The sequence below is a fragment of the Mycteria americana genome, chromosome 7 (assembly GCF_035582795.1).
Source record: "Mycteria americana isolate JAX WOST 10 ecotype Jacksonville Zoo and Gardens chromosome 7, USCA_MyAme_1.0, whole genome shotgun sequence".
NCBI lineage: Eukaryota > Metazoa > Chordata > Aves > Ciconiiformes > Ciconiidae > Mycteria > Mycteria americana.
Window position 1 is genome coordinate 62958282 of NC_134371.1, and position 12965 is coordinate 62971246.

The 12965-nt window shown below is 36.3% G+C and overlaps 1 protein-coding gene across 4 annotated transcripts in view; it reads left to right on the forward strand.

Moving 5' to 3' along the window:
- OSBPL9 (oxysterol binding protein like 9) overlaps nt 1-12965 on the forward strand; it is a 65695-nt gene that overhangs the window by 45922 nt on the left and 6808 nt on the right. For 3 of the 4 annotated variants that reach the window (XM_075508745.1, XM_075508747.1, XM_075508749.1), the window contains 7 exons: nt 127-177; nt 4405-4443; nt 7470-7563; nt 8138-8239; nt 10514-10673; nt 11380-11492; nt 11770-11888. In XM_075508745.1, the coding sequence (XP_075364860.1) occupies nt 127-177; nt 4405-4443; nt 7470-7563; nt 8138-8239; nt 10514-10673; nt 11380-11492; nt 11770-11888 (678 nt within the window). The remainder of the gene's footprint in view (nt 1-126; nt 178-4404; nt 4444-7469; nt 7564-8137; nt 8240-10513; nt 10674-11379; nt 11493-11769; nt 11889-12965) is intronic. The other variant, XM_075508746.1, reaches the window with a different exon arrangement.

A 12965-nucleotide genomic window follows, 5' to 3' on the forward strand; every position in this document is an offset into this window, starting at 1 on the left:
TCCATTTAGTTCTCGGCCAATATTTTAGTTAATATTCTGTGTAACTAATAAAAATACCTGTAAATACAAAATATTATAGGATAGTAATAAAAGGTTTTTTTCTCTCTGTTATTTTTGTTTTCCTAGAGCATGGTAGAATCAATAAAACACTGCATTGTATTGCTACAGATTGCTAAAGTAAGTACACTATAAAGTATTTTGAATTTTAATTATACAGCATTAATCTGTGTGAAAACAATTGAAATCTGTGTGAAAACAATTGAAATCTAAAAGTGCCTTCTATATGATCTAGGAGATATATGTATATAAAAATTGGTATAAGTTGATTTGTGCTACTATTTTAATGAAGTTTCTGAAATACTGAGTTCCATAGCAGACAGTCCTGTTAATGTTCATGGTAAGAGTCATGTTGATGAGAAAGCTTTTCTTGTGAGATAAACTTTCTTTTGCAGAGTTTGCTATTAGACTAAATAAGAACTTCAACAAACACAAGGGTGACAGAATAGAAACTTAACAAAACTCTTCTTTTTGTTTCATTTAAGAATGTGACTAATATTCATAGAAAAAGGGAAAATTGTGATGTTAATAATCTAAACTGGTTTGGGAAGGTTTTTAGTAAATCTGAAGTTCATGATGTTGGAACTTCTGGAAGTACAAATTGTATTATTTGAGAATGCAATGCGGGTAATGCACTTATGCTTTTCACTTAAATGTTTTGTTACTTTTTAAAATTTAGTGAGTTTTTTTTGTCAAGTTCTGCTCTTACAGGCCTTCACGTACTGTAAATAGGATATGTTAATTATGAGCTGCTGATTTATATCTTGCGACCAAAGTGAAGGAAGACAGTGCTTTGCAAAGAAATTAATTTATGGTATTTTCAGAATTTAAGGCTGAATTTAATCTGAACACATTCTGATTTATTCAGAAATAGGCATAGGCTCTTCAATTTTTTTCTTCTGTAGTCTAGATCAGCTTTTTTTTTTTTTTGTAGTTTTCTAACACAGTACTGTTGTTTGTCTTCATTCTAGATGCCAGACACATTGTACAAAATTTTGAGGCCAGTGAAAATTGAAGTATTTAGAACCTTGCAGGATCAGAAGTCATTCACTAAAAGGACCAGTGCATATTTTGTGAAATTCAGATTTCATATCGGTAGCTTAAAAATTCTGAAGAAAAGGTTTGTTAGTTAACAGGTTTATACAAAACCAAAAATATTTTACAGGTAGTAGGGTACATTGAAATAGTTTTGTGCCACATGAATCTAGAGCTAGAACAGTCTATTTAACATACAATGATACTATTTGAATCCTTCACTGCAGTGATAGCAAAAAAAGCCTTGTCAGCACTTAATAATTTGCAGTTATTTAGTACTGGGTATATTTAGAATTGTTTTAGTACAGTGAAACCAGTAGACTGGTATGTCATTCTTTGGGGATTTGGTGGAGTCAATTATAGATAGGTTAGATGGCAGTATGGTAGGTTTCTTACGCATCTATTTGTGACTTGCCATATTAAGGTAGCTGTTGAGAAACTGTGCGCAACAAATGACTTGCTCATTTTTTTAATTACTGTAGAACTGTATTTAATAGTTGTTATTTTCACAGAGGTTTAATTCCTATGAAATTTTGCTCTTTCTTAAAAAGCTCTGCTATGCAATTAAATCTGAAAGAGCAGAATTACAATGTGCGTTTCAGGTTCTTGATCAAAGCTGTTAATAGGTGGCCGAGTTAGTTTTCTTGTTTCTATTGAATATCAAATTCCATTTCTGCTATGGGTAAATTTATTGGGAGATAGACAAATATGATTGCTTATCTTGCACTGATACTAAGCGTGTTTTGAAGTTGGTTAGGTGGCTTGCTGATAAGGGACAAAACTGAACTTGTAGTGGCAGTTGCAGTCATTTTTGATCAGGTTCAGTGCTTTACTGCTCCAGCTACCATATAAGTGTAAAGGTAGGTAGAATTTGGGTCCTCCAAACATGCTAAGACTTGCTTTCTGTTACACTAAATCAGACCTTGAAGTCCTCCTTTCAGTACCAGTAAATATTAACCAGTGTAAATAGATGGGTTTATCCATTGGGGAGTGGAGGGTTTTTATTTGGTTTTTTTGCTAAACCATATCTAAAGCTCTTGTAGAGCTAGCAAAGATAAGGTGGCTTAAATGAGTGGTTTATGCACAGCTAATTGGAAGAAGTTGATCCACGTATAGTGAAAATACCCTCTATAAATCTTCCCTCTATTTTAATAACCTTTATTCTGCTTCATCTCTTCATCTTCCTCCTCTCTCACTTAGGCAGCTATACTTGGTGACTACATGGCAATTCTGTTTCCCCCCCACCCCCCCTCCCTTTTCCATAAACTGTGTTGGTATCCTGATTTCTTACTACTGTAGGAAATTAAGAATACAGGGGGGGTTGGTTTGTTTTTACAGTTCTGTAAGTTGCATGTGTATGAAACATTATACATATAAAAATGGATTGTGTCTGATAGCTTTCTGGTCTCCAGTATAGAACCTTTTAAGATTCTGCAAGTTTTTTTCCCAAAGCTGTAAGGCAAGTAGGGTTGCTGACTTACACTACTGAAAATAAATCATATTAACACCACCCCTGCCCCCCATTTTTAATTCTGCAGTGCCTTTCTCATTAGGAGACAGATTTCACGATTACCTTCTGGTTGTTTGCATATCTTGAAAGTTGTTATTACTTCTCCATATACTCAGAACATCTCTCTTGTTTCAAACACACAGCCATTTATTATTCGCATGATTTTGGTACATTGAGGCAAGCCTGGTGTTTTGGGGTTTTTTTTTGAGTTTGGAGTTTTTTTTTAATTGTGTGTTTAAGTTAAGCTGTTTTGTGGACTCTTAAAACAACCTGCCTTAGGACTTGGACAGTTACATTTTCATTAAACCTACAGGTAAATCAAGTGTGTAATCATGCTACTTGTACTGTACGTGACCGAAGGCATTTTCAAAATAATGAAGTAAATACCAGCTAAATAGGAATATGTTATAATACATACATTGCTTATCAAAAAGCAATCCACATAGACTAACTGGCATGGGTAGGTGGAGCATTTGGCTCTTGGTGTCCCCTTTGCATGTATGACAGTTGAAGATGTCCATCTTTGCTGATGTGTGTGTTGTAAAATATATGTAATGGTCTGTCAGAGAGTTTGTAAATGACAGTCTTAGAAATATGTATGTTGTATGTTTTATGGAGTAGCTTTTATAATTTAGATATTTGCTTTTGCATCTTTGCCTTCCCTTTTTCACTCCATCGTTTCTGGTCAGTCTTGCCTGCATAGTTTTGTGGCATTTCTGCCTTCCTTATCTCATCAATGTGCCACATTGCTGATTGTGCGTTACCGAGATAGGATAGCAAGCTTCAATACAAATGCAGCATCTTTGTGTTTTATTTCTTAGGTCTTAGAGATGATAGCATAACATGGAAATTTTGTATGTTAAAAAAACCCAATGTATTTGGACTCCAGTGTTGTTCTTTCTTCTTTGTTTGTAAGTTTGTAACCCAATGGAACTCATTGTCCTTAGTGTCATTTTTGTTATGGAAAGCCTTGCTTAAGAAACGTCAATGTTCCTCTTAACTTTAACAACTGGAAATCTGGGGAAATACTCTGCAGACAAGTCTTAAGGCTTACATCAAACAAAGTTATTGATTGATGTACTGGTAATAGGAACTTTGCAGCAGAAATGAAGAGATTTGGCTTAGTGTTCAGTAAAATTTATACTGTTGCTGGTACAGTGTTATGCTATGCTAACTGTAAATTGGCATTAACTTGTCTGTTGCTAGTGTAATTTCCCCTGATGACAGTTTCATTCCATGCATTGCCTGCTTTTTCACATATACTTCTAGGCAAAATCCCCAAAATCCTAGACTGTAAATAATCTAAAAACATTTTAAAATCTAGTGGATACCAAAAAGCAAAAGTTAAAAACATTTAACTTACAAACACACTTCTGCCTTTGAAAACCCCTTTTGAAAACTTGACCTGTATGCTAATTGCAGTTCTTCAGAAACTGGGAACTTCATGTCTTTTGGTTTTCAGGGACTCATTGGTGCTGCAGTCCATGTTTTGTGGGGCTCTTAGCTATTTGGAAAGAACCTGGTTGTAAAGCGTAATTGTATTCTGCAGTGCAGAAAGGATATTTTTAAAAAATTGTTCAAACTTGTGTGGACGGATCCTTGGAAAACTCTAATCTTCAGAGGTGCAGTGACTACATATAGAACTGTTTCGTCTCAGTTTAGTTACCATATCACAGGATGAGGAATATTTTATGGCTGAAAATGTTTACATTCGTGAGAGAAACTTGCTGTTCTCACTTAACACAGAACTGATAAGTAATACAAGATTGTTATGTTGATATTTTTAACATTTTTTCCTTAAGGACCAAAATAATGAGGAGAAGCACGCAGATGGACTTATAGTAAGTTTAAATCTAATCTTTATCTCCCTTTATTTCTGCAGAACATGTGAACAGAGACCTGAATTTCCACTCATTTTACAACATACGTCTTCCTTTCTCTAATTTACTGCTTCAAATGTCTTGTTAAAATTACTGTTGAGTCATTAGCTTCTGAGGTTGGCTAACACCCTTGCCTTTAGAAAATATAGTGATCACTTTTATACTGAATGTCTTAAATGGCGGTGTTATGACTGAACACTTAGATAAACATCTGCCACATGAACAGATGAAAGGGAAATTATTGGCATAGAAATAGTTTTGTTTTCCATCTGAAGTATCTTTATGTATGAAATAGATCAGCTATCCGTGTGCTTCAAGTAGTTTGTCTTTTCTACAGTGCTGCTCATTTGACGCAAAGTTGTATTATGTCTGTTTAAGCAATGTTTCTTCTTTAATATAACTTCTGCATTTTTAATGTAACTTCTGTCATCTTTGGTTTCGGTCTATGTGACTTCTCTTTCTTTGTTCTCTTTTTGTCACTTGAGTACATTTCAGATACTTTTAATAGGAGATTGGTTTCAGTAATACATAACTCTAAAAATCATAGTGTGTTTTAATTACAGCTGAGAATAATTCCCAAGCTTTATTTGTCTTTCCATTATATACAGCTTTAGCAGTATGATTTTTCTAATATGAACTTTGGAGTAAAGATGCACATATAGATTTTGGTTTCACCCTTATCGTAAATAAGATGAACGATTACCCTGTGGATAGTCACATAATTCAGGTCTTAGTGTAATGGAATAGGTTCTGTTACGTGCCCTGGAAAAGAGACGTTATGCAGCTAGACACTACCACAGGCAGAGGTGGTATGCACATTAGATCTGCAACTCAGAAATTTCATATAGCTATTACAACTTACTGTAGTCTGAATTTGATTAGCCACTATTCTGATTATCTGTGGGCTGGCTTATACGGGGGAGGAAAAAAAAAAGTATTTCTGTAAGAATATATTAACTGATGCATCAGTGATTGTGAATACTGAAATTTTGATGCTATTGAGGCCGTTAGCTTGGGCTAAAGGTCAGGATTTCACTTTAAACTTAGGCAGGAATATGACCAATGTTTGATACCGTGGTGGGATGATGGTCGTCTTGTTTCTGCATAGTTGTTTTTGTTCTTAAACTCTGAGTAGGAAACTTTCAGGTCTGCCTTCATCTGTTTCTAAACCACGCAGTCATACCCCACAATAGCTAACAAGAAACTCCAGTTCATGTTGCAGCATGGAGAATTGTTTAAGGATAAGGTTACAATCCTGCATACAAATTTGAAGTTACTTGTTTTTTTTTTTTTTTTTTCCTTTATCATACCAGTGTTCTGTATCATATATGTTATTAGTTTCCCTAAAGACTAGGGGAGATAGAGATAGCAATAGCATCCTCTGTATCATAGGACCATCTTGATTTTTAAGTTTCTTAATTTGAAAATGGGATTATGAGTTTAAACTGTGAGATATGTGAGACAGGGACCTACCTGTGTTGCATGCATAATTGTACAAGCAGTTGAAGTAACTGTAAGGGATGTTGATTTTACGCTGGAATACAGTGGAGTAACAGTATATGTACTGGATTATTTATTTGTATACTAGTTAGTAACACCAACAAAAATATAGAAAGCAATTTTTATGCCTTTTTTTTAAAAACTGGAGATTTTTAAAAGATAAACAGGGAATAATAGTTTTCTTTTCAATTACATAAATCCTGTGCTATTAAAACAAATCTTCACTACTTCACTGATTTTTTTAATGTAGGAAAAAGTTCAGAATTACAGTTAACTAGGAAAGGAGGCAAGAAAGAAGTCTTCCTTTTGTAGGAAAATGGGAGGAGGAAGGTTAAAATGATCCTGTTTCCCTCAGTCTGCATGCAAATAGAAATTAATAGAATAAAAGGAGGAAAGAACAGTTGGAGACTCTCTTCTGTTTTAAATATCGATCTAAAAAGAGGATAGGAATGAACATACTAACTAAATTTAAAGGCAAAGCTCATCTACCTTTTTTAAAAGCAGAACTTTTTTTCAAGTAGAACTTCGTATTGTATGACCTTCCTGTGCTTGATATTCTTCAACTTAAGCACAGTAGCAAGATTTCCTAGCAAATTGAGGCAAAGATTTTCACAGTTCTGCCATCGATCAATGGTTTTAAATTGCAAGATGTTTGGAAAAGGGTTTTATGTGCCTTTTATCCAATTAACAACCCAGAACAACATAGACGTTCTGGTTGTTGTACGTAAACATATATAACCAACAATGCTTAGATGATAACAAAATTACAGGCCAGTGAAGCAAGGCAAAATCATGCTAGTTTGGATCAAAAGACATAGCAATTTAGATTTCCAAGAGGCTTGTTGTATAAAAGCCAAGAACATATACTGAAGTCAGTGACTTTTATGGGTGTCGAGTTGAATTGGTGCTTCATTTTCAAAGTGCCCACGTTGATCAGTAGATTGAAATGTCCTCTACTGGAGACGCACTGAAAACTGTCAGCTTGCATTGGAAAGAGTTTTGGCAATAAAGCCTTTTCATGGCTGTAAGCATGCTGATGATTCCTGTTTTAATTTAGGGGTTGATTTACTATGGTCTGGACAAATTAATTTTTGGAAAAAAATGGTTTTGAAAGTACAGATTACCTATCCTAATTTTTGCCAGATAATTTGCGTTTAACTTTCCACTCTTTGCATGCAATATTTATTAACGGACATTGGAAGGAATACCAGAAGCTAGAACTTGAAATAAGAATTCTTTGTAGGACAATTCAAATCTGTAGCAAATTCAGTTTAGTGTAAAATCTGTGTAAAGAATTGAAGTATTACCGCTTTGAAAGTATTCCTCATGTCCTCAACTGTCAATTTGTGTTTTACTTTCTCTCTCTCAGGAATTTGCTATCTTGCGTTTGGGCATTTCTTGTGCTCACAATGTTCTTGCTATCTATGCTTGCTTTTATTTATTTATTTTAACTGAGAAAAAATGCACTTTTCTTTCTTTTCTCTCAGAGCACTATAAACCCAGTTGACGCAGTGTATCAGCCCAGTCCTTTGGAACAGTCGGTGATCAGCACAATGCCTTCCCAAGCAGTTATACCTCCAGGTACGGTGTACAGAAAGAACCTCAGTAGAAATATTCATGAGCAGAGCAGGATGCAGCTGCAGTCTAGATGGAGGGGCTGCGTAATGGTGGATGGCTTCTGTGTCACATATGCAATACAGGTGCACACTGCACTTAGTGGTGCACACTCACCGTGTGCACCACAGTGAGTGTGGTGCAAAGGAAGGGGAAGGAGCAGGAGGCATGGAGCTTCCTCAGCCATCGGGTAAATCTGCCTCTAGTTCTGTGGATAAGCTGATATATTTTGCTTGCTCTAAGTTACTAGCTTACATTTCTAATATACTTTCCTAAAATAAATGAAACTATAATTTTCAGAAAAGATAAATGCTTTCTAGCTAAATAACTGCAATTTTTTTAAAATGCCATCTTTGCTTAATGATAAAAAAGAGCTAGAGAACAGTGACGGAAGTATGTTTTTCTGTCTGAATGGCTTTTATAAAAAAGGATTTCATTTTTGAAGGTGAGGTGAAATAATGTGGAATCTCCTTCCCAACAAAAGTGTAATTCTCCTATTTAAATGTGAATTTTTGGTTTAACATATCAAAATATCCCCTAGAACCTGCTCAGTTGTGCAAGTCAGAGCAGCGACCCTCATCTTTGCCAGTGGGACCTGTAGTAGCATCACTTGGAAATCAGACTCCAACACCAAATAGTACAGGTACAGTTCTGTGTAACTGTCTTATTGAAGTACAAGAAAAAAAACCTGAATATATACTGTCTGTAACCTAATGTAATTAGCTATTAAGACAACATTGTATTGGCTTAATCAACACATATTTCAGTGTTCTGTTAAAATCTATTATTCTGCTCTTTCTCCCCCGCCATGTATGGATAATACGTAGGAGTATTACCAGCTTGCCTTCTTGTCTCCGTCATTGCAGTCTTGCAGTAATCAGCACAAGAACTTTGCAGTTAATACATCGTCTGTGGCCTTTGGGTTTTTTAATTCACTGATTCCCTCCTCTCCCCCTTAAATAATAGCATTAATCGGGCTTTTTAAAACTACAATAAATGGTTTGAAGCAAAAGTTGCTATAATATATATTAAGTTGCTATAATTATCTCTTTACAATTCCTGTAATATTTTTAAGGTTTTTTTAAAACCATAGCTACATACTTAACATATTTTTTATTATCTGTCTACATTGACTGTTACTTCCTGATCAGTTGTATTGATTATATTGTCCAATCATGCTAAAACTCTCTCAGTTCCCTCCCAAGTTTTTTTCTAAGCTTGTGTGTAAATGATTTGTTGTTACTTTATTACTACCTTTCCTTCCCAGAACACTAATATGTGTGTTTGCCCCAATCTGAAAAATGAAGGATACCACTGCTGCCTCTTTCTCCTGCCAGAAAGTTCCTTTTTTTAGTCTTACTCTGTGCATCTCATCTTCTAGTTAGTTTCTGATGCTTGTTGTTTGTGTAAATACCTTAGCTTGCTTAGTAACCTCTGTTGTGACTTAGGCTTCCACAAAAGGTCTGTGTCAGTGTTAACCTGGTTTGTCTTTATTGCTATGACTCTTTTGAACAACAGCGAGTTAGTGGTGAGACAGGATTCCTGTAATCCAATTTAGAAACTGTATTCATTAGATTCTTGTCACAAGTACATTTGCAGCTAAATTGGAAAAAGATGTTTTAGGTAAGTGGAATACAAGTTGAGTGAAAACTGGCTGGACTGCCAGGCCTGAGGCTTGCGATCAGCTGTATGAGGTTCAAATGGCAACCGAGTGACTACTGGTGTTTCTCTGGGTTGATACTGGGTCCAATACTGCTTAACATCTCAGATAACCTAGACACGGACCTTGCTAAATTGTGGAGAACAATGGATAGGACAGGGCTGCTGTTCAGAGGGGCTGTGGCTGGCTGGGGAAGTACACTGACAGAAACCTCATGAAGTTTGAAGGCAAATGCAAAGTCCTCCACCCACCTAGGATGGGCATAGCCCTCAGCCTGCCCTGTTGCATGGGGTTAACTGCAGCTTGGCAGAAGAGGAGCCAGGGGTCCTGGTGAGCAACAAGGGGAACACGAGTCAGCAGCATGCCCTTGTGGTGATGAAGGTTTTGCTGCATTCCAGGCTGGATTAGTGAGAGTGTAAGGAGCAGATTAAGAGAAGTGATTGTTCCTGTCTACTTGGGATCTGAGAGACCACATCTTGAGTACTATGTATAGTTTTGGGTTCCACAGTACAAAGACATGGACCACCAAGATTAGGAAGCTGAGGCCCATGATGTACTTAGAGGCTGACAGAACTGGGTTTGTTCAGCCTTAGGAAGATCAAGCTAAAGAGCGATGTTACTGCTGTCTTCTGCCAGCTATTGGGAGGGTATAAAGCAGATAGCACTGGGCTCTTCTTGGAGATGCACAGCTAAAGGATGAGGCAATCAACACAAGTTGTAAGAAAGGAAATTCCAAGGAGGTATTAGAAAATATTTTGGTTTTATAATGAGGTGGTTCAAGCTTTGGAATAGGTTCCCCAGAAAGATTATGGAATCTTCATCTTGAGAAATATTTAAAACCTGACTAGACGTGATCTTGAACAAACCAGTCGAATTGTGAAGTTGTCTGGGCCTTGAGTGGGGAGTAGACCAGATGACTTCCAGAGATCCCTTCCAACATAAATCATACTATGAATCTACATAAGTTTTCAGTACTGTTGTTTTGCCTTTAATTGACAACTTTGGGGAAAACATGTCCTTATACTTTACTGTTGTTCTGTGTTCTCGATTTTCCTTGTGACCTTTCTTTTGTAACCTGTTAAATGAAACTTGGTATGAACCTGATTAATTATTGCTTCTAATTTTGTAAGATACCATACCTTCTGAGTTTGCATTAGTCTTTATTGATTTGAACAACCCTACTCATAAGTTAGAACTGGTGGATTTTGAAGCAATTTGTTTGGTTTTATTAAGTCTGTAATTTTTAACACTCCATAGGAAGTGGGCAGTCAGCACCTAGCAGCAGTCTCACCTCTCCAAGCCATGTCAACCTGTCTCCAAATACAGTCCCAGATTTTTCTTACTCAAGCAGTGAGGATGAGTTCTATGATGCTGATGAATTCTATCAGAGCAGTTCTTCCCCAAAGCGATGTATGGAGTAAGTAGCTGAAAGTATGCAGTGCGTGCTGAATACAGTTTTTATGTACAAGGGCATGGCTTGTCTGCTTGTAGAAGTTAGTTAAGCTAAATAAACAAATAAGCAACATTGGCTTAAAAAAAAAAAAAAAGGTGGGGGAGACAAAAAAGCCACTCTGTGTAACAGAATAAGATTACCCCCTCCCTCAGCACAGTTGTCTGTGAGGGATGCATTTTCCTCCTCTGCTCCTTCCCATTCCATCAGGTGTATACGTTGACAAAACTCTTAACATAAACCAAACTTGGGAAGCCACCAGCTCAGAGGTATAATCTGAGACCATGGTGTGTTTCACATGCATTTGTTGCAGCCTGTGGTAAATAGCCAATTTCATCTCACATTTACTAAAAGAAATTTTTTTGAAGTTGACTGCCGTTCCCCAAAATCTCTATTTACTCTTCTTATTTACGAATCAGAAAATTAATTTTAAGAGGTGCTATACATTTCAAAGAGGAATTAGTCAGCTGTTTTATGCCTTCAGGTGTTATTATCTTAGACTGCAGGCTTTCCCATTCGTTCAGCTACCGTCCATTTTAAGTTTTCTGTGAATTAGTGTGCAGCACATATACTAACGTGTATCAGTAAACTCCTTGTCTATGTGTATCAAATTATAATAATTTGGTCTGATTTAGTTCATTGTGAACTGTGAGAATTTATTACTCTTCTTTAGTTCTTCAGGGTCTGCTGCAGTCCTGACTCTGAGTAGCACAGGAAGTAGTCTGAAACGTCCGGATACCACAGAGTCCCTCAATTCTTCCATGTCTAATGGGACAAATGATGCTGGTAAGTGGACTGTGTGAACTTTCAGTAAGGACAACTTGGTTGTTAATCTGTTTGTAAACTGTGTCACAAATATATGTATGATCATATATATATGGCAAGGTACTTACGGAAAATGGTTTATCTACTGTTTCTTTACTAATGGAAGATTGTTGAATTGTAGGATTTAAAAACCTTAGTTTTATAAATAAGACCTTTTTGACAGCTAATATATATGCTAATTAAATACAGTCTGTCTTTGAAGGGTTAGAGAAAAACAAAGCCAATTTGATCTTTCTAGATCTCTTCGATCCTCCTGATGATCGAGATGATGATGGGGAAGGAGAATCAGTGGAAGAACATAAGAGTGTTATTATGCATCTATTGTCACAAGTTAGATTAGGAATGGATCTAACAAAGGTAAACTTGCTGATCGTTCATGGGGAAGGGAGGGAGAGTAAACCCTGAATTCTGTGTAAATCAGTTCAACATCAAACTAATAATTTAACTGTATATTTGCTCTAAGAGCTAGTTAAGCTATAATCTCTTTAGCATAGTATTTTTTTTTTAATTTGAGTTGTTACTGGGATGGGAAATAAATATATCCAACTGCTAAAATCCATTTGGGAAAATAGTTTGCTATGGAAAGTAGCTGTTTGTTCTCTTTGAACCTGATCCTTGGAGTGCTTGTAAAGCTCTGGGATAAGAGGAACGCTGTATGCAGTAGTAATGTTTCGCCTGTCTTTAGCTTCCTAGAACAAAGATCTCCAAGATCCCAGTGTATGATGACATTCAGTAAGACATAAATAAAATAAAAGGGGGAATTAAGCATATTGTGAAATGCTTTGCTTATTTGGGATCTTGAGTAAGTTGCTTGTGTATTTTAAAATGCTACATGTAGGTCTAGCAAGTAAAGAGTTGGATTTTTCGTGAATGTGATTCATGTTGGTGTCTGTCTTAAGGTTGAATGAACAGCGTTCTGAAGGTGTTGATCTTTCTAGGCAGCTTGGTTAAACTTAAACAAGTAATTCCAGACTGAAAAAGAGTAGGAGAGATCAATCCTATCATTAGCTTTCTTAAGTGGATGATTTTAACTGTCCAGTCTGGAACTCACAATAGACAATTAAAAGATAAACTTAAAACTTTTCTGGAGAAATAGCCAGCAGCTCACAAGCAAACTATGGAAGGTTTCTGGCAGTTCTGAATAGGAATTGATGCAAAATGTGTCTGTTTTGGGAACTCCTGGAATAGTTGAAAATTACTGATCTCAAATTAAGCTGCAAAGAAGCATCATGAGCATGCATCTTGGCTGCGTCACTTTAAAGTCAACAACAGCAATCACCAGTGCTTCCAACAGTGGTCTATACCACACTGAAGCAGACAGCAGATCCACAAGAATGGAACCTGCAAATGTTGTTGGGGAAGAAGAGTGCTAGGGAAGAGATTAACTTTCATCTTGATAAAGAGGCACATAAGAGGATGTGACTACATGGAATG